The sequence below is a fragment of the Terrapene carolina genome, unplaced genomic scaffold (assembly GCF_002925995.2).
Source record: "Terrapene carolina triunguis isolate 2854851 unplaced genomic scaffold, T_m_triunguis-2.0 Scaffold211, whole genome shotgun sequence".
In the NCBI taxonomy this organism is placed as follows: domain Eukaryota; kingdom Metazoa; phylum Chordata; order Testudines; family Emydidae; genus Terrapene; species Terrapene triunguis.
Genome location: NW_020664562.1, coordinates 1,405,783 through 1,428,372, shown reverse-complemented (window position 1 = coordinate 1,428,372; position 22,590 = coordinate 1,405,783). Strand labels below are relative to the sequence as shown.

The window sequence follows — 22,590 nt, the reverse complement described above, 5'->3', positions numbered from 1 at the left end:
AAGCCTCCTGAAAAGAACATGGGCAGAACATAAGAATGGCCATACTGGGTCAGACCAAAGGTCCATCTAGCCCAGTAATCATCAAGTGATCCATCCCCTGTTGCCCATTCCCAGCTTCTGGCAAACAGAGGCTAGGGACACCATCCCTGTCCATCCTGATTAATAGCCATTGATGGCCCTATCTTCCATGAACTTATCTAGTTCTTTTTTGAACCCTGTTATAGACTTGGCCTTCACAACATCCTCTGGCAAGGAGTTCACACAGGTGCGTTGTGTGAAAAAATACTTCCTTTTGTTTGTTTTAAACCTGCTGCCTATTAATTTCATTTAATTAATTTCATTCTTGTGTTATGAGGTGGGTGGGAGGGAGGGATAGCTCAGTGGTTTGAGCATTGGCCTGCTAAACCCAGGGTTATGAGTTCATTCCTTGAGGGAGCCACTCAGGGATCTGGGGCAAAAGTAGTACTTGGTCCTGCTAGTGAAGGCAGGGGGCTGGACTTGATGACCTTTCAAGGTCCCTTCCAGTTCTAGGAGACAGGATATCTCCATTAATTTTAAATAACATTTCCTTATTTACTTTCTCTACACCAGTCATGATTTTATAGACCTTATTTACTTTCTCTACACCTGTCATGATTTTATAGACCTCCATCATATCCCCCCCCCCCCATTCGTTTATTTTCCAAGCTGAAAAGTCCCAGTCTTATTAATCTCTCCTCATATGGCAGCCGCTCCATACCCCTAATCATATTTTTTGTCCTTTTCTGGACCTTTTCCAATTCCAATATATTTTTTTGAGATGGGGCGACCACATCTGCACGCAGTATTCAAGATGTGGGTGTACCATGGATTTATATAGAGACAACATGATATTTTCTGTCTTATTATCTATCCCTTTCTAAATGATGCCCAACATTCTGTTTGCTTTTTTGACTGCTACTGCACATTGAGTGGATGTTTTCAGAGAACTATCCACAATGACTCCAAGATCTCTTTCTTGAGTGGTAACAGACAATTTAGAACCCAGAGCATGAGGTCACTGGGATGTTCTCACGGTGGGGAGAGACAGGAGGTTAAGTCACAATTGATCATTGTAATGGGAGATGGGAGATCCCCCCACACACTTTGCACCCTCTTTCTCCACTGAGGAAGTGTCGTTTGATGATGAGAGTAGGGGCCCTGGATGTGAGCCAGATTTCCCAGTTTTGATTCCTGTCTCTGGCTGTATGAAGAAAGGCAGCTGAGCTGCACTGGTGAAATCAGCCAGTTGGGGAAGGCAGTATCTGCGAATGCTAAAATACTAAATAAGAGAGTCAGTGAGAGGTGAGTGATGGGCTTAGTTGGGATGAGCAAGAGCAGGGAGAATGAGTTAGTGACATTCTCAAGGGTCCTGGCAGCTCCCTCCACAGCTCTTGCTGACCATTTTGGAGGCTGCACTGACCTATTCTGTGTCCCTCTAGTACATAGCACCTTGCTTGTACCTTGTGTCCCCATTGGGTGGATTTTCTACCAGCATGGGCCCACTCTCTGGATTTTGCTGGCTTCTGTTGACAGAAGCAGAGTGCAGCAAGGCCGAGATCTCTCAGTCAAACCTGGAACATGGTTTTCTAAGCATGCTAAGTACAAGCCAATTCTCAGGAGCTTATATCTATGGGAGAGTAGGAGGTTGTCTCAGCCAATATTATAAAGGATATTCATTCTGCTTCTAAATACAGTAGCTTGGACATTGGGACCAAACCCTTGGCCTAGTGAGCCTCTTACTTATTGCTTGAACAGTTCCCAACTCACACTGTCTTTTAAATGCAGCAGAGACACACAAGTGCCAGTGTTGTGTGCTGTACGCTTTTATTACAGAGCATCAGACATTCTGCCAGATGCTATTCAGTAACACAAGGCCTAAGTACGGAAAACAACAACAGAGGGGGCTGTCCCATGTTCAGAACCATATGTTGCAAAGCCAGCTCTTAAAAAAAAAAAAAAGACCTCCAAAATAGATTTTTGAATCATAGCAGGAGGAGCAGGGAGAATGGCTAGGGAAGAGCAACCAGCTAAAAGAAATAATAGTGCAGCAAGATTCAGATTTATAAGGATCTTATTAGCCCTAATTAAGGTGGAGTAATAGGTGGCTGTAGTTCACCTGTGGGCTCTGCTTGTCATGATAAAAGCCTCACTAGCTGAACTCAGGAAAGGTAAAGTCAACAGTGGTTTTCTCAAGAGAGGTATTCCCCAGAAGTGTTTCCCCTGGGGCATTTTACCTAAAGGTATTTTAGGGCTTGGCTACACTTGCAAGTTAGAGCGTATTAAATCTGCCCTAACTCCTGAGGTGTCCACACTGGCAAGGCCCTAGAGTGCTCGGACTCCGCGGCTGGAGCGCCCCTGGTAATCCACCTCCATGAGAAGCATAAAGCTTGCTGTGCCCCGGCTGGAGTGCTGCAGTGCCAGGGTGGACACCCTGGTCTATTAATGCGCTCTGATCGGCCTCCAGGAAGTGTCCCACAATGCCTGTTCTAGCCACTTTGGTCATCACCTTGAAGTCTACTGCCCTGCCCTCAGGTGACCAACTGTCAGACCCGCCCTTTAAATTCTCTGGGAATTCTGAAAGTCCCCTTCCTGTTTGCTCAGCAAGGCGTGTACTGCTCTCAGCGAATCTTTCCAGGTGACTATGCCTCCACGTGCCAGGCGATCCCCAGTATGGAGCAATGGTGAGGTGCTGGACCTCATCAGTGTTTGGGGGGAGGAAGCTGTCCAGTCCCAGCTGCGCTCCAGCTGTAGGAATTACGATACCTACGGACAGATATCAAGGGACATGATGGAAAAGGGCCATGACCAGGATGCACTGCAGTGCAGGGTTAAAGTGAAGGAGCTGCGGAACACCTACCACAAAGTGCGGGAGGCAAACCACTGCTCCGGTGCTGCCCCCGCGACCTGCCATTTCTACAAAGAGCTGGACACAATACTTGGGGGTGACCCCACCTCCACTCTGAAGACCACCATGGACACTTCAGAGGCCGTGGCAGCCCGGAGTGCAACAAGGCAGGAGGAGGAAAACAGGAGCAAGGATGCTGAGGAGGAGGGGGACCCAGAGCCAGAGGATGGCACGGCATCCATAGATGCATGCAGCCAGGAGCTGTTTTCAAGCCAGGAGGAAGGTAGCCAGTCGCAGCGGACCGTGCTTGGGGAAGAACAAACAGCAGCAGAGGTGCCCGGTAAGCGGCTTTTATTTTGGGCAGGTAGTTGTTCAGTGCGGGCTCTTGGGGTGAGGAGGGTTGCAGAAAGAAGGGTTAGGGCTGCATGCATGCCTAGATGCGGAATAGGGCATTGATGTGCTCTCTCACATCGCGGTAATCGGCCTCAGTGATCTCATCGGAGATCTCATGCAGAAGCTGGGCAATCCGCTTGTGCAGGTTCCTTGGCAGAGCTACTGTGCTCCTTGTCCCAGTAAGGCTAACATATCCATGCCACTGTGCCATGAGGGGCAGGGGGGACCATTGCTGCACACAGGCAAGCCACATAAGGGCTAGGTCGGAAGTCACATTGTTGCAGAAGACCTTCCCTTGCTTCCCAGGTCACCCTCAGCAGCGAGATATCTTCCAGGATCCATCCTGTGGAAAATGTGGGGACAGTGTTGAGTATAGGGGCCCTCTTCAGCTGTTGGCTCTCCCCAAGGCACAGAACCCCAGAGGACAGTACAGCCCTGGAACAATTAGTCCCCACTGTCCCTGTGGTTACTCACCATTTTAGGGCTCTTGTGGGTTATGTGCGCTCGCCTTGGGACAGGCAGTTTATGCTTTTGTGTGCACTGTGCTTGTCTATAAGTTTGGCCAAATCATTGCTCTGTCTAGTGTTAACAATGCTGCCTCTGTTAAATGTTGCATTTTGGCTTTACAGATGCAACCTTGGGATCTCAGCGGTCCTTGTTATCAATGGCCAAAAGGCTGCAAAGAATCAGGAAGCATTCGCGAAGAAGCAAGGAGGACCTTCTGCATGAAGTCATGCAGCAGTCCCTTACTGAAAATAAAAAAGTACAGGAGTGGCGGGAGACCGAAAGGAGGATCCGCCAGGAGAATGCGGATTGCCGGCAAGAAACCATGGAGCGGCTCCTAACCATTATGGAGCACCAAGTGAACTCAGTGCAGGCGCTCATAGCACTCCAGACGGAGCAGATCAGCGCCCACCCCGCCCCACAGCCCTTGTCCCAAAACTCTTTCCTTGTGCCCCATGTCACCACCAACCCACTTTCCCCAACATCTGGTTTCTTGTCGCTACCAGCTGCCTCCAACACCTTTAGCTTCACCGCCCAGCCCTGCAAACTACGACACTTACCCACTGCACTCAACCCCCATCACCATGCATTTTAACCAGTCTGAAGTGCAGCACTCATTGCACAGCACTCCAGACAGGAAGGCTGAGTATGATAACAGGACATATGCAAATCTGTGATTGTACCGTTCCCCACCCCGCCCCCTTCCCTCCTCTCACACAGCACAGATGTGTCATGCCATGTGTGTTTCTTCAGCAGTTGTGTTTCTTTTCAATAAATGATTTTTTTGGTTTGGGAAACATTCTTTATTGCCTTAAGTAAAAGACAGCATAGCTCAGGAAAGCAACAGGCACTGCAAGTCAGTGCATCATACGTAGCAAACACAGATGCCTACTAGCATTGGAACCACTGCACTTCACTCCCGTGCAGGGCACCAAACATTACTGGTGGCTCTCATCATCGAATTGCTCCCTCAAGGCATCCCTAAACCTTACGGCCCCGCGCTGGACCCCTCTAATAGCCCTGGTCTCTGGCTTTTCAAATTCAGCCTCCAGACATTCAACGTCAAAGGCCCATGCCTGAGTGAAGCTTTCACCCTTCCCTTCCCAACTGTTATGGAGGGTACAGCACGTGGCTATAACCGTAGAGATGTTGTCATCAGCCAGGTCCAGCTTCCCATTCATACAGCACCAGCGGCCCTTTAAACGGCCAAAAGCACACTCAACAGTCATTCTGCACGGACTCAGCCTGTTGTTGAACCATTCCTTGCTGCTGTCAAGGCTCCGTGTGTACGGTTTGATGAGCCATGGCATTAAAGGGTAAGTGGGGTCTCCAAGGATCACAATGGGCATTTCGACTTCCCCTACGGTGATCTTCTGGTCCAGGAAGAAAGTCCCGGCTTGCAGCTTCCTGAACAGGCCTGTGTTCCAAAAGATGCGTGCATCATGCACCTTTCCAGACCAGTCTGCGTTAATGTCTGTGAAAAGCCCACTGTGATCCACCAGCGCCTGGAGAACCATTGAGAAATACCCCTTCCAATTTATGTACTCGGTGGCTAGGTGGGCTGGTGCCAGAATTGGAATATGTGTGCCATCTATCACCCCTCCACAGTTTGGGAAACCCATTTGTGCAAAGCCATCCACAATGTCATGCACATTACCCAGAGTCACAGTTCTTCTGAGCAGGATGCGATTACTGGCCCTGCACACTTGCATCAACACAATTCCAACAGTAGACTTGCCCACTCCGAACTGGTTAGCGACCGATCGATAGCTGTCTGGAGTAGCCAGCTTCCAGATTGCAATCGCCACACACTTCTCCACTGGCAGGGCAGTTCTCAATCTTGTGTCCTTGCGCCGCAGGGTGGGAGCGAGCTCAGCACACAGTCCCATAAAAGTGGCTTTCCTCATCCAAAAGTTCTGCACCCACTGCTCGTCATCCCAGACTTGCATGACGATGTGATCCCACCACTCAGTGCTTGTTTCCCGAGCCCAAACGCGCTGTTCCACGGTGGTGAGCATGTCTGTGAATGCCACAAGCAATCTCGTGTCATATGAGTTATGCATGTCGACATTATCGTCGGACTCCTCACTGTCACTTTGTAGCTTAAGGAGTAACTCGACTGCAATTCATGATGTGCTGGCGAGACCCATCAGCATATTCCTCAGCAGTTCAGGATCCATTCACGCAGACCGAAAGGGAAGACAGAGTGCGCAGTACAAAAACCATTGAAAGATGTGAACGGAAGCACAGGGATTGCTGGGATGCGAAGCAATGCATCATGGGGCATTGGGACAGGACCCAGGATGCCCCTCGCCTCCCCGCTTCCCACAAGCCTCAGCGCCAGAATGGGAAGAGGTGCTCTGTGGGATAGCTGCCCATAATGCACTGCTCCGAATACCGCTGCAAGTGCCACAAATGTGGCCACCCCACTGTGCTTGCAGCTGACAGTGTGAACACATGGCAGCACTTTCCCTGTTGCTGTCTCCAAGGGCTGGTTTAGCTCCCAGCGCTCTACATCTGCAAGTGTAACCATAGACTTAGTTAGAAGGGGTTTTGGCAAGAGAGGCCTTCCCCAAAGGCTATTTTTCCTGAGGAGAATTATTATTTTATGGTATAAGATTTTCAGTGAGTTTCAAAGGTGTATTTACTTTTGTATGATTTGTGACATCTCTTGCATGAAATAAGCACTTAATTGCAGAATGGTTGTAGCCCCAGGACTGTTCGATTTGCCCCATGCCTCAGCACTGCTCCCCATCTCCCACTCGACCCACCCAAACTCCTTTTTGGACTTTCAACCACAAAAAGTTACCATGTGAGTGAAGACCTGGCAATGCCTTTCTGGACTGGTCTGGCAAGAAATACAACACTTGTGCAAACATTTACAAAAGTGACCAGCAATCAGGGGCCTGCCCATTGGGTGTCCCTCTTGAAATACCTTGGACCTGATTTTCAGAGGAGCTCAGCACCCTGCTTCAGCTGGGTCTGTGGTTGCTCAGCACCTCTGAAAATCAGACCCAAGGTGTCTCAGGCTGGGCACTGAAAATCAGTAGCCACTTCTGAAAGTGTGGATGCTTGTCCCTCATGTATACAGCCCTTGTTGCTCTGGTGGTTACAACTGTAGCCCTGGTTCAGTGCTGTAGCTGGCCTGCAACTCCCATTGACACCAATTGGAGTCAGGGTGCTTGGTATTTCTGAAAACCAGCCCAAGCTGTCTCAAGACAGGCACCTAAAATCAACCACTGGTGATGAAGTAAAGAGGTAGTGGTGGACCAAGAGACCACACACAGAGTCCAAAATTCAGTTTTGTTTGTCTGAGATTTTCCATGTGAGGGAACAGCCGAGACCTGGAACCTCAGTGCTGCAACATGGTTCTAAGCTTTGTACGTATCCCAGCTTCTCAAATTCCAGTTCAGGCAAATTACCAGGTGCAGCACCATTTCCAACCTGCATGTGTGACAGGCCTGCCATATAACCCCAGTTTCCTGTTACCAATTTTCAGTAGTATTTACAACTGATACGACTAGTTAGCATTGTTCAGACATATATCAAAGACTATATCTGCAAGATTTATGTCGCTCAGGGATGTGAATATTCCAGCCCCCTGAGTGACATAAGTTACACCGACGTAAGTGCTTGTGTGCACCGTGCTACGCTGGCAGAAGAGCTTCTCCCACTGACATAGTTTCTGCCTCTTGCAGAGGTGATTTTTTTATACTGACGGGAGAGCTCTCTCCTGTCAGCATAGAGCAGTGGTAGACAATCTGCGGCCATCAGGGTAATCCACTGGCGGGCCACGAGACAGTTTGTTTACATTTGCACAGTCGCCCGCAGCTCTCAGTGGCTGAATGGCGAACCGTGGCCACTGGGAGCTGCGGGCTGCCATGCAAATGTAAACAAACTGTCTCATGGCCTGTCAGTGGATTACCCTGATGGGCCATGTGTGGCTCATGGGCTGCCCACCACTGGCATAGAGTGTCTTCGCCAGATGCACTGCAGCGTTGCAGTTATAGCGGTACAGCTGCACTGTTAGCACTGTATGTATAGACCTATCCTGAGTCACTGACTCTGCGGTTTACACTCCAAGTCTGCGTATTGACAGATCAGTGACCCAATTCAAGTGGGAGGGAATCATTGTCATGTTTAGGTGGAGATTAGTGCAGCTGAGTCTCCTTTCAGGGAGCAAGGCAATTGTGAGAACTTTCAGAGGCGAGAATCCAAAATAGAGAACTATGAAGTCAGGGAAGCTGCTAATCCCTGTAAGGGCACTGCCCAGGTGTCTTACTTTGAATGAAGACTTTGCTTTTGTTTACACACAAGGGATTTACGTGTTTTACGTACGCAACATCTACTGCTGAAGATGTCTTTGTCAGCAGACAAAGGCCCCAACAGCAAAGCCATTCTGCATGGCCTTGAATGTATTCACCCTTTATTCCAGCAGTATATACTCCTGCGGAGTTTAAAGCTCTACTCCTAAATACAAAGACTCTGCCACTGGTAATACTCATTCAGCCAGGCTTCCACATTTCAGTTACTATAATCCCAGAGAAAATAAAGGCCCTGGAGACACTAACACAGAAGGCCTCTATCCTCAGCTGAAAGCGCCTCAGAGCCAGTTCTGTATGGCACAGGGTGATGAATGTGCAGTTATTGGATCTTTTAACGAAGCAGAGTGAATAAAAGTGCTTCTGCCATTAGCCCAGAGCACATATTTCTCTCTCATCAGAGCTGTATCCTTTGCTGTGACTTTTCACAGTTACATAAATATGGCCTATTTTTTCCCCTGAATTAACATCTTGCTCTCTAAGTTTAGGCTTTCACACACACATAAAACAAACTGTCTGATTTCTCACACACAGCTGGAACCTTGGCTCACACGGGAGGAACTGTTCTGTTCCTGCAAATATAAAGCATTCACAGTTAGTGACTGACAGATGGGGCTAAGTCTGTCCTGTGAGTGCCCCCAATACCATTCCAGCCTGTAAAATTCTGTGCACCATGGTGTGAACCTCTTCAGAGAGGAACCATCCACCCCCATCTCCTCTGTTCTACTGAGAGCCAAAAACTGATCTTGTAACCATGCTCTGAGAGGAGGCAGATGGTCCTATGGTTATATGCTCCACGGAGTGGGTGGATGGTTACATGGCTTGGGACACTGAGCAGATGGTCATGCACTCCAGAAAGGAGACGGCTGTGAGTGGTCTCTTTCAAAAGAAACTCAGTGTAACGTGCAATGGAAGAAAGTGCTGAAATACCTGGAGAAAATGTGGATAGTGAATGTTGCTTAAAACCTTAGAGCTCTGGGGGGAAAATCTCAGACAGCACTATTATGGATTATTTGTACCTACAGGCCCCAACTGGGATTGGGACCCTAATTAGCTAGGCTTTTTAAAACAAAGAAAAAGGCAGTCTCTACCTCAAATTGCTTATAATCTAAAATCCCAGAAATTCTTTCCATCTCTGGCCTAAGTGTGTGATTTTTGTTCACCACTCATCACTATGGTACCTGACACCTGGTTTCCAGTTTCATGTGAGGTCTATTCACAGGGGTGGGCAATGACTGACCCATTCGGGTTTACATGGTGGTTCAGCTTCTGCAACTTGGGGATATTTGTGTGACCTTTTCCTCGGTCTAGTAATATTTATGGCTGAGGAACCGAGATCAAATTAGGAACCAAACCCTGATTTTGAGTCAGTTTTGGGCAAACCTTTTGCACAGTCCTAATATTTATCCTCATACCCCTTCTGGGAGGAGCTACTTTCTACACAGTATCTCTAGTCCATTCTGAGCCCCTTCTGTCTTGTTCAGGCTGGACTCAGCTCCATACCTCCCCCAGAGTGTTGGTTCTTACCAAGGGGGCTGTCTTCATATTTCTTCTCACCTCTCCCAGTTAGGCTGTAAGGGGATTGATCTGGATGACAGGGGATGGATCATTGAAAATTGCCCTGTTCTGTTCATTCCCTCTGAAGCACCTGGCACTGGCCACTGTCGAAAGACAGGATACTGGGCTAGCTGGACCATTGGTCTGATCCAGTATGGCTGTTCTTATAGGATAGCCATCTGCCCAGGTTTTCCCAGGATCATCTATTTTTGGAGGTAGCTGTTCCAGGAAATCTGTAAGTCTCCCAAGGACATTTAAAGTCCTGTTTTTTGTCACTTGCGTAGCAATACACCACTCAACACAAATTTGATCAAAACTGCATGAAGGAGAGGAGTGGTAAGGAGCTCAGCCCGAAAGGGGAAGGCTCACATTGTGCCCAGCCATGCAGTACAGCTGTCTTTCCTCAGCTCCCCTGGCCCCACCACCCTGCTCCTCTGTGCCCAGCTGCCCTTGCTCTGCCCACCCCCATAGTGCAACCACAGCACCTTCAACTCGAGAACAGGCTTGGCCAGGCCAATAGGGGGTGAAGGAGCCTGCCTTACTGAGAGAGCAGAGACCAGCTCCGTATTTACCAACTAGGCCTTGATTCACCATCCCACCCCTGCTCCCCACAACTGTACAATGCACCACGCCACCAACTCTGGCTCCTCCTCTTAAATCCCGGGTTTTTGTACTTCAGGTGGCAACCCTTCCTCCAGAGCTCCCTCTGTCTCTTGCAGGACGGGGTCTGACTCCATAACTCTAACCCATAGTTTCTTCTTTCATATTCTGTGGCTGCCCCCTCATTTCTCTAGTCCTACCCAAGTCTCTCTCTGACATCCTGGGATAGGGCTGTACTGAACCTCTCACTGCCATTCATTAATGCACATCTTGCCACTAGTTCACCTTTATTTCCAGTGGGCCAAATCCTTCCCCCAAAACCACACCTGAGTAGCTGGGCTTGGGCAGGAAGCTCCATGGGGCTGGAAAGGAGATATCTCCACCACCTCCCCCAATCATCAAGGGGCAGGGAAGCAACTCCGTAGCTGCTACGGCAGCCCCATGGCTGCAGTAGCCCCGATGCTGCTGTGCTCCCACTATGCAGGAGGAATGTCCCACATATTGAATCCACAGTCTCTGGTCCTGCTTCTCACCTGCCCCACTCTTGTCCCCAAATTCTGCTGCCTGGAAATGAGGAAGGAGCCCGCTGTGGAGCCCTGGATGGACTCCCAAAATCTTCACCTATGGGCAACAGATCCACATTGCTTTTGCTGCAGGTAGGGCCCTCCCCAGCTGCCGATCAGGGGTCAGGAGCTGTCCAGTTTTGTTTTAAAACGTTAATTATTGTTCCAGTGTTGTTTGCCTGCTGTGACTGAAATACAGACTGATGTCTCCCATACAGAGTGACCCATAATGAAGCCATGTTCCTGTGGCTGAATATCTAGGCCATGAAGCACAATGATAGCCTTGTGGTTAAGGCATTTGACTGTGACCCAGGAGGGCTGAGAGACCTATTTTTTGCTCTGATATAGACTACTGTGTGACCTTAGCCAAATCACAAAGACATACGAATGAATATGTATATAAATGGCACTGGAAGTGGTGTGTGCTCTCAGTGTAACAGGTGGATTGTGCATTGACTGACACCCGGGAAACCTTTCAAAGCTTGCACTGAGTTTTTCATTGCACCACACCACTGATTTTTATTAATGGCTGCCAGAAAACTAAACTCCCAAGCGCCTCTATGAAAATTTAGGGCACAACCTGGCAGCTTGGCACAGGTGGCTAACAGGATGAGGGGGGACCCTGCCGGGAGAGTATGTGATACACCTAACCATCTCACCCATTTCTTTTTATCCTCATGAGTAAACCAAGTGTCCAAAGCCATATCCAGCCCATCCAGGCAGTGCACCATTAGATCTGAATAAAGAGGAATAAGGGTGGGATTTTCAAAAGTGCCTAAATGAGCTAGGAGCACAAGACCCACTTACTTGCAATGGGACTTTGAAAATCCCACCCTAAACACTCAGAGAGGTGGCAATCTGTGCCTTTCCCTGGGGAGGATTATGGCAGGATCCCTGGGATTTGGGGACCATTGTTGGAGGAGCATCGAGCCCATGACCAGACAGATGGCAACACACACAGCTGATTGGTGTTATCTGTTGCAGCAGCCGAAGAGGAGGAAATACATCCTGCTCCATGCTGCCCCACTCAATCCCTTTGGTCCCATTATGGCATGACCCAGGCAATAGGGACCATAGGCAGCTGCTGAGAGCTATATGACCCTGGTTCAGCAGGTGTGCACAGCACACCCTCCTGGTTGTCTCAGGGTGCCCATATCTTTGGTGGCTCTGGGGCCAGGGTAGCCCTAACCGATCCCCCGTTCTTCAGCTGTGCACAGGCTTTCTGTTTGCTTTATCTCCAGGAGAACCTGAATCTAGAAGTATGAGCACAACCACCCACTGTTTCCTATAACAACAGTCTCTATTTCTCACCTCTAGCACAGCCCTTTCCTTCCCAGGTTAATAAACCAAAAAACAGGTAAGTTCTAACCCTCCTTTCTTCCCGTCCTCCAGTGATCTCCTGGGAATCATTCTCCCCTCCCCTTTCCCACCACCGTATGCAGAAACAAGTGAATTCTGGGGAGTGAGCCTTAGGCAGCAGCCAGTGCACTGGAATAATGAGAGCTAGACAGGCTGTGCCATCCTGCACAAGTCTCTGTGTGTCTCTATCCACTGTGTGTGTATGCATCTGCGAGAGCGTCCTCTCTCTCTCTCTTCTCCCCCTTCTCTCTCCTTCATAACCCCCTCCTCCTTCCACCAGCTCTTGTTCTTTTCATGAGATGCAGAGCTAGGAAGCTAGGAGAGTAGCCCGGTGCTGCAGTTATTCTAGAGATAACTGTGGTCAGGCTGGCTGCCCTTCACACTCCCCGATGTACCAGGAGGCTGCAGACCCTGTCATTCAGGGCCTCGACGAGCCATGCCCATCAAGCACCTGCCAAAACCACGTAGCCACCACCATGCTGACAGCTACAAGACAGGTAAGACCTAGGAGTTCATTATTATGTAGGAAAGCTTCTGGGAAAGGCCTCTGTGTGACAGGGCTACAGGCCTCTTGGTTCTCAGCTCAGATGTAATCTCCTTGGTGTTGACTTTTTCTTTATTCTAGCAACAATTCCCGTGGTGAACAATGGGCCTGCAAAGGGGTGGGGGAAAGATCCGCTTTGACTGTCACCCCAATTAATGTCACCGTACTGCTTCTGTTGGTAGTTAATCTTTCTGTGGCCTCTTATGAATGGCCTAAAAAGTCTAGACACTGTTTCCAATTAGCAATTGCAGCAAGAGCTGTGTATTCCCTCCGATTAGCCCCCCCACCCACGCCTCACCAAACCTTGTCAGGGCCCATATAGAAGCTGGGACTCTGGTTCTAGAGGTGATATCTGTTTCAAGTGGAGTAGCTGTGGTCTTTTTACACTGCTAGAATAACAATAATTTATCCTGGTAGCTATAGTTACGAGGTCTTCACTATATTTTTAGTTTCATTCATATTTTTTTTACAAGGATGGATCATATTTTCTTTTAAATACTCGGCATCCAAGTTATTCATGCCATTGTGACTAACACCAGTGATTAACACCACTGCTCAGTTAATTAAAAATAAAACTAATTTGAGTGAAAGGAGAATGTGTCGGAGGTGACAGAACTATGCCAAGCGCTTGATGTAGTGTAAACGTGCAGATGGTAAGAGAGTTGGGGGTGGGGAGCAGGCGAGAGCTAGTCCAGGAGGGCTGTCTTTACCCTCCATGCTGGCTGTTGGATAACTACTACTCATGGTGCACTCTGCTGTAACAATTTACATATTTTTGTTTTATGTTTGGTGCTTGGGGTGAAATCTGGTAAATTAGAATGGTCATGAAATAAGAGGGGCCAGTAGCACTGAAGTCTACACAAGCTTCTCAATATGGCTTCCCATCAATTCACCTCACTCCTGACCCATGTTAATCTTGTTATTTTAGTGCCAGGCGCCCACACAGCTCTACTAATGCACCTCAGTTCTGACCAATATGAACCCTGCTGTTCTGGTACTGAAACCCCATGCCCCTCCCTCACTGCACCATGCCACCGCTCTGCAGCATGCTTCTTTTTCCACCACAAGGCCTCTCCTACACAGAAACTGATAATGCTGGCTTATAATCAGTGGGAATAGCCTGGGCAGTTACTTTGAAAGCTTTCTACACAACGCTGTGGGTGCTTAATCATTACGGCTGGAATAATGCATGCGAATCCTGCAAATCACAGCTCTGCCAGTATACCTCAGTCCAGATCTGTGATACTCCTGCTATTCCAGTCCAGCCTCCTGAGCAGAGAATTGAGCTGAATGGTGTGGTATTTTTTTATGAGGAAAAAGATCTCCTGGAGAACACGATGAGCCCATCTAGCGCATTTCATTTATGTCCTATTCCAGGTTTGAACAGCGATCTCCCCAGATGAAAGATGGCACATTAAGATCCCGATCCAGCAAAGCACTTAAGTATGTGCTTAAATTGAATAATGGGAGTCGCCCATTAAAGTTAAGCATGTGCTTAAATCCTTTGCTGGATTGGGAGCTAGTCTGCTGTGCCACCTTGTACCTCTGAGGAGTGGTCAACAGCCCTAACCACTCTATAGATGGTGCTTGTGTGTCCTGTGGGTGACTGGTCTGATAAGAGCATGCGGACATAGCTGCCATCCCTATTAAATGGATTTCTAATTGCACATCACTTGGGCCTGTAATGGGATGCAACTGCAACCTCCAGGTGTCAGCTGAACACGGGTATTTGGTGAACCTGCTAGTTTATAAGGTGTTCAGTGTAATTATACTCTTCTCTTGGAAACTCCAGGTCAGTTACAGACAATTCAGGGAGACTGTAAGTACCAAGTTAACTGCAGTGTCCAGCAAACCCCACTCTCTGATGTGTATCTGATGTCCCAGCACATGTAAAAATGTGCAGAATTTTTTGCTTCTGCTCCCTCATCTAGTAGGCTCTACCACATATAATTTGTACTTATAACTTGTACATTTCCAGCAAGCGTCTGTCAGAGTTTCCACGGTAAACCCCATTTTACAGGGGTTCATGCCAGTTGCAGTTTAGATACGGCCATCAGCAGCATCAGTGAGGCTGAAAGCTGGGAGGACTCCAAGATGACACTGAACAGTCCTATGTCAGGATAAATATTTTCAGCATCTCTGCTCCACACATACCAGCATCATCTCCAAAATGCACACGCACGTTCACACACACACATTGTCTGTGTACAGACATCACATTTAAGGGGAATCTCAGCAGCTCCGTTCCAATGCAAATGCCGTTACCACTCAGGGAGCCTTACTTGTTTCCTCAGTGTTGATTTTTCATTCTGCCTGCCGGGAGGAATCAGTGAGACTGAATCCTGAGCACACAGGCTGTGGTCAGAAGCCATCTAGCAGTTAGAGGGATTTGTTCTGCTGCATCAATCACAGCATGATGCCAGAGACAGTCCAGGAGCTGCTTTTGTCATTGACACAGGGGAAGGATTTAAATAGCTGGCACTCTCACGCTGAATACAGAAAGACAAACCTATGGATCATATTTTAAGTATCTCATATTTGTATTTTTAACATGAGCTTTAATTTTCAAGGAACTCTGTAGCCCTGTGCTCTCTTACCTCCCTTCCCAGCACAGGATGAGCTCCAGTGCTCCTACCTACACCTACCCAGTATGCGGTCCCCATGTCTGTCCTGCCTTCCCCAGCCCAATACCTGAACTTCACGCTCTCTCCTAGGTCTAAAGGGAGTAGAAGCATGACAAAGCTTTAAACTAGAGCCTCAAATGTTTTCTGACCATGTTAGTATTGCTGTGAGCTGGGTTAAACCTTGTCGTTATGGATTGGGTGAAAGTGCTGCCGTTCATTCAGAATAAAAGTAAAGAAGTGTCTGAAAAAACAGAAGTAGCACCCAGAATACAGGCACATGGGAAAGCTTAAGGAGAAGCAGAACCACATTATTATTACACGGCCCTAAGGTTTTTTAAATGCAGGGGCTAGGGCTTGGACTGACAATGGTTTTTGTCTGCGTGTGTGAGAGCAGGAGCAGGGAGAGACAGAAGTGGCCAGAAAGCTAAGCAGACAGTAACAGAAGCACTGGTAATGTGGCCATATGAGACATCTAAGAGACAAGGCTTTTTTGGGGTGCAAAGTGCTGGCTGGAAAAGGCAGGTTTGGAACAGCAAGCAAAGAAACTCTCCTACTGTTTGATTCCTGCTTTGTTCAGGGACTTTATGTATAATCTTAATAATATAATAATAATATATAATAGTATAATAATAAACAGGACTTTATGTATAATCTTTGTAAATAAACAAAATTGCACCAAAGAAAATACGTGGCGCTATCATCAGTTTCTCCTTCTAGTGAAAACAGGCTTCGGGGCCCCAAACTTTGGCTATGCACACCAGTCAAAAATAGTACCAATATAGATCCCACCTGGTGGATTTCTCACAAGGCCCTTCTCACGTATTATAAATCACCTTTTTATTTAGTGTTCTGGCAACAGGAGGGTTAATTTCAGGCTGCAAGAGCGTGACCTTTGCTGCAATCCCAATGTGCTTCACTCTAACCCCAAAACAACATGGCACTGTCTGAACAGAGATCTCTAGGAGGACTTCTCATATTAGACACCAGATACTGAGAGAGATTGTAATGTTTAACACTAGAGATGTTCCTTGGGCCCTAATTCTGAACTGTGGCTGAGAAGAGCTCAGCACCACTCCAGCAGAGGGATTAAAGAGTGCACTAAACTACGTTTGCAGTCCCTTGATCCTGGGCCCGCCCAAGTGCCAATTTGGTTCCTGGGTATGTTTGAACAGCCTCATGTGGGAGGTGGGGTGCCAGAGGAGCCATTATGGCATCTCTGCACCACCCAAGGTCCCCACTACAGTGGGAGAATCACCCTGTGGCCAATTCAGATGGTTTTAGGACAGTGATACAAAGCTGAAAATGGCAAGGCACTGAGTGAGAAGAGAGTGGCAGGGAGGTATAATAGGGAGGGAACGATGGGAAGAGAGAGAAAAGGAGGAAGAAAAGGTTGAGACAGCAGGAAAGAGAGACGAAGAAGGGAAAGCAAAATAAACAGGAGAGGCAGAGAAAAGGAAAAAAAGTCAAAGCAAACATATCCAAACAGTCGCCAAGATTCAGAGGTGAGTCAAAATAAGAGTTTCTAAGAGAGTCTAAACTGATGTAACTTATCACTTCTGGCTATTCAACAACAAAATTACACTTCCTCAGGGTATGTCTGTTCCAGAGTTTTAGCTCCAGGTCAAAACTATTTGTTCCTTTTAACCTGCCCTCCATCCAAGCACAAAGCTCTCAGTTGTATATTACTCATGGCAGAAGTCAGATTAGGGCCCACGGCTGCAGCCTCACCTAGTTAGGCTGAATAGTGTGCAGCTAGCCCCAGTGTGGGGCAGCAGGGCAGTGCTGCGATTCCTCCAGCGCAAGCCCTCAGGCTCTTGGGAGCTCTTCCTACAGAGATCAAAGAGGCAACAAAGACTAATTAAAATTTAATCATGGGGGACTTCAGCTCCCTGGATATAAGTTGGTCAAATGTCACCGTGGAACAAGGTTTATGGAAGCAATTTCTTGGCATCTTGAAAAAGTGCTTCTTGGAACAGCTAGTTGTAGAGCACACAATAGGAAAAGCTACTTGCCACTTATTCCTAAACAATAGAGGGGACAGAGGAGTAATTATTCACTAGATAATAATGCCTACAGTCTAATTACATTTAACATCCTCAGGGGAGGGATTGTACAAAAGTGTAGCATGGTGACACTACACATTAGAAAGGGAGATTTCAATAACGTAAGCAAGCTAACTGAGAAGACCTTAAATGTAGAAGTGACGTGAGGAATTTAAAATCTTTAGAATCAACAGGGAGGCTAGTTAACCATACCGTAACAGAGACAACCAAAGGCATATGGACCCTTAAGCAAAAAAAAAAAAAAAAAATCACATGCACACATACTTCCAAACCGGAAGGGGGGAAAAAGCATGTTTAAATGACTAGGTGCAAGAGATTATTTGAGTCAAACAGGTACCTGTAGCCCAAGTGAAGAAGTTCATTAACCCAGGAAACCCTCCAAAATGCCAGTGAATGCCATCCCTTCCCTGTCTATGATTGGACCAGATGATATCCTTGAGGCCTTCTGTGATACCTCTGAGCAGAGTACCACTCTGTCCTCACTCAGTGGGAGGAGGAATGTAGGAGAGGCAAAAGTTACATATCAGGCCCTGAGTGAGGATGCTGCCACTGACTACAAGACCATCAAAGCTGCAATCCTGGGCCAGCTAGCAGTTTCAGAAACAAAGGCTGCTGTTCTGTAGGAAGCACGTTTCTTCACAACTGTGGCTATTCACTTTCACTTGGCAGCTCAGTGGCTCAAGCCACAGTCTGGGATAATGGGAGAAGCAATGGACATAGTTGTTCTAGAAGAGTTTTCACATAGCAGGGCAAGCCAAAGGCATGCCGAGGGGGTGACAACCAGTGGTATGTTCACAATAATAAATTTGGGGGATGTTGTCAGTTTGCCATGGGCAAAACATTAGTGACATAAAGGAAGCAGGGAGACATTTGAGTTTACAGAAGGTGCAGAGGGACCTGAAGGAAAGAGCTTGATGGTAGAGATTAGATTATTGATCCAGTAAATTACCTTCTGTCCTGGCCAATGATCTTTGTGTTGTCCATAGAGTCTCCCCGATAACCTCATCTCAATACCACACATTTATGTTTTGTGTATTTGCTGTTAGGTCATGAGGAAATTGCTGTGAAAGATTTCTTAAAGAGATTTAAAATGCTGGATGGTATTCAAATTTAATATTTAAATGGCTGTTATTAAAAGCTTTTAAATAGAAGCCAGCATAGTACGTCTGCTAAAACAAAAACACAAGGGCCATTGTAGAAGGAATTTGCTATAAACCCTTCTCCTACCTCACAGAGGCTTTCTAAAATATTACACTGCAAAATATAATTCTCTTTATCTTCAATTTAATTACATTTGCCATGGCGCATCTATCAACTCAGTGCACTTAGTGTGTTCCTGATTAACTCAACCCTGACCCAGGAAAGTAATGGAGAGAAATATCAGTCTCCACGGTTATTCTGGGGCTGCCCAATAACCCACTTCGCCCCAAGAAATGGATGCATTAACAACCCTAACCTGGAGAATCAATAAGGCAAATTACAGGCTTGGTTCTCCACTCTGTTACACTGGTGATGTCAATGGAGTTCACATGATGTAAAACCTGATGTAATAGAGGGAAGACTCACACCACAATCTCCAGATTCATTATACATCCAGGATTGGTGGCTCCGAGCTTTGGTTTGATTCAGATGAAAGCAAAGTCAAAAAGTCTGGATGCTGGAGCTGAACTTTCCAAAATGGGTCTTTTTGTTGGTCAAGAAGTTGTGTTGAAGAGCCCTCAAGATCTGGCTTTTTTGTTATTGAAAAAATAACACATCTCATGATATTGCAATAGCTCAGACAGAAGTAGGAAGAAGCACAGAATAGCGAAAATGACGTGCTAAACGTTCACTGAGCTCTTTGCAACATTGTTTTGAATTTGGCTTGGATTTGGGCAAAGGCTCATACTGGTTGTTATTTAGTTTGAACAAATTCACTCACCTTATCAACACCATTTGCACACTATGAGCCTCAGCCTCTCACACTGGATGACAAAAGTCTTATGTCAGCCCCACCCCCACCCCCGTTCATTCAGTTTCTGGCTCCTGATAAACTGAGGCCTGATCAATCAGCCTGGAGTATTGTGTACTAGCTGAGAATAGATAAATCACTTCCCTGAGAACTCCAGGTTATAAAGGAATAGAAAAGTTAGTACTGCTCTGATATTTGCTTAAATAATTTTTGTATCAGTCATAAATCTTTTCTTAGTAGATACTGCCCATATAACCACATGTGGTCTCAGGATATGCTGCAAGCTGGGGCCACAAAAAAGCCAAAAGTCTTTACTAAGAGAGAGGGGCTGGTGAGGCTTTGGATAGAATACCAGTTCCAGACAATGGCAGGAGGGAGTAGTAAAACAGTGGTAACTGTATGTTTGTGTGGCCAAGGGAGACATTTTGCATCTTTTCTGAGAATATTGGTTAGGATCTGTATTAAAGGGTTGGCATGTGGTATAGAAGGAAGTGGGAGAAGAACAGGTCATCATAGCTTCACAGAAGTTAGAGGCAAAAAGACCTGTTAAGTCATCTAACGTAGGATTTAAAAAAGTGACTTAGGAGGACATGTGCCACTGACTTTCAAGTCACTTAGTTGCTTTTGAAAATGCCTCCCCTTGTCTATCCCCTCTGCCAGTCCAGGCCTGAGGGCACAAGGATGGAAGAGCCCATAGGTCTGTATATGAAGAGAGAGGGGAATTTGGATCTGTAACAAAGGAAGAGGTGAGAGAAGACAGAAAGTGAGACACTGGTGGCTCTGTGTGGGAGGGCAGGGAATTTGGGTTGTTAGTAAAAGTCAGGTGAGAAGTGGTATGAGAGAATGTGAGATAACAGCAGGTCTTCATAGGATGGAGAGGAAATTCACATCTGTAACCTGCCAGGGGGGATTTTTTACTGGCTCTGCATTTATCACATTACATCCAATAAGGAGCCTTCCTTGCCTCTTAATACATTTGATTTGGTTCTGATGACAACAGGACTCTTTAATTATACTCTCCAGTACCTTTCTGTCAGCAGCTGTCTGCGGAAAGAGCTCTGTGACCTATGATCTGAAAGCAATAACCTATCCCAACCTCAGAGGAGTTTTTTTTTTACAACAATGCAGGTTGATGCTTTATTCCAACTTAATCAGGGTAACAACAACAGAGAATGTTTGCAGGGGAATCCCATCTGAATTCTCCCTGCGAACATTTCTCATATACAGAATATGCCACGTGGTGGATTATTTTAATGTAATAGAAGCTAAGGGAGTTGTGATCAGGTTAACAAGGAGGAGGAGGATGAAGGATGCAATAAAGTGTTCTGATCAGGTGGGCAATTCTGAAATCCCACCAATGAGATGTGTGAGCCGGCTCTGCAGTGTTAGTGTAGCCAAGCCTCAGTCTCCTGGATTAGGCTGCTTTAGTGTTTACTGGATGTGACACAGATAGGAGAGCTGCTGTCAGCTGTGCTGCTGCTCGGAGAAAGTGGGGAGAGGGAGGTGTGTCTGAGTGTGACTTTCTGCCTCTTAAGAGACTGCTCTATTCTCTCCGTAGAGCCTCTCCGATCACACAATTGGCAAAGATCCACAGGCCGTGAGGACAGGTCAAAGGCAGTGAGTATCTTTTCTCTGTCTCTGTCTGTCTGTCTGTCTGGAATGCCTTATCCATGTTCAATTCATCTGACTTTCTACGTATATTAATGGATGTTCTTAATCTCTTGCAGTCTCTTTGGAAATCTCTGCTCTTCCTTTTTAAACCTCAGTATTATTAGTTTTCTCCCCTGGGATGGCTTCATTATTCTTGTCCTGGGGTGACTCTACAATGTCATCTTGCTGAAGTTAGGTGCCATGATCAGAACAAATTCCCCCGCTTCTGCCCCCAAATAGCACCCTCAAAACATGCACCGGAAGATGCTGGCAATTCCTCTCTGCACTGGAGTTCTATTATAGGGCGGGAAAAGAGATGGGGTGTGTGGTGAGAGTGTGGGGGAAAGTTCCATGGATGGATTCCTACTGGGACCAGTTTCACAGAGTCACAGGTTGGATTTATCAAGGTGTAACCAATTGGCTGTACCTGCAGCAGATAGAATTACTGGTGGGTTTAAAAGACTGGGGAAGAGAGAGATCACCAGAGCCTCAGGTTTGCCCTCATTAGCAATCCTGGGTCATTGCAGCAATGAAGAGAGAAATATGTTGGTCAGAGAGTTCACCAGTGGTCAGCTGTGGCATCAGCAGGAAGGGTGCTGTGATAGAGGGAAGGGAACATTGTGGACGATGGTGAGGGACAGTGGGGATGGGGTGGAACTGTCGTAAATCAGGAGCCCAGAAGAGTGCAGAGCATTTTCGTGGTAGAACTCAAGTGCATGAACGTGTGGGGTTGTGTGGGAGAGGAGCACCAGCAGCTGCCCAGCTCTGCCCTCAGTGACCAATGCCAGCATGGCAACGGGGAAGAAAAATCCTGGCTACTGGAATCCAGGAGATCACGTGCTTTGGTTTCACATGCGAGTGAGGTTGTGTTAATAAGGAAATTCAAAGGGGCTTAGGGAATTATAGGGATTGGTTTCAGCTAAAACACAGTGGAAGGCAGACTGTTAGGGTGGGGATTAAGGAAATGCACTCACTGGCATGTAATGCAATCCCTGCTCCATTAGTTTAGTGGGGAAGAGGCTTTGTGCATTTTTAACGTAATCAGGTCTTAAAATGGATGCTGCATTTGGCAGCAGTAGCCTTGGGAATTACTCAGGCCCAAAGAAGGTGGGCACCCCCCTCCTCCGCAGACATTCTGTTCTGCTTGGGTGCCTTCTTTGGGTAAGAGGATAGGGAGGTTACCAGGTGCTTCTCCTCTCCCATGATCACTAGGAAGCAATTATACGGTGTGCACCAGGGAGACAGTATCTACCTATTCTGTGTCCCGTCAGCTTCCTGCCTGGTGGAACCTGGCCTTCCTCCCTGGAATGAGATTCAGTCACAAGGCACAGGAAAAAGCTGGCCCTGTGCCAAAGGTTGTCCATTTCCTCGGTTCTTTTCTCCTTCTCCTCAGCCATTCACAGACTGCACAGGCTCCAAGAGTCCAAATGATTAGATGCATCAGGAATTATGCTTTTATATTGTGTGTGAATGTTTGAGCCTGTGGTGGTTAAAGGACCAGCCCCTACAGAAGCGTGAAGTCCTCGTGTTATTTTATTTACAGGTTAGTTGCAGTGCCAGCTTTTCCATGATGCCTGGTTAGTAACATCAACCA

At 47.1% G+C, this 22,590-nt stretch overlaps 1 protein-coding gene across 1 annotated transcript in view; it reads left to right on the top strand.

Moving 5' to 3' along the window:
* The first annotated feature begins 12,553 nt into the window (after nt 1–12,553).
* LOC113407449 (regulator of G-protein signaling 8) overlaps nt 12,554–22,590 on the top strand; it is a 38,170-nt gene continuing 28,133 nt past the window's right edge. Inside the window, exons 1-2 of the mRNA XM_026655997.1 lie at nt 12,554–12,661; nt 20,905–20,963. Coding sequence (XP_026511782.1) covers nt 12,554–12,661; nt 20,905–20,963 — 167 coding nt within the window. The remainder of the gene's footprint in view (nt 12,662–20,904; nt 20,964–22,590) is intronic.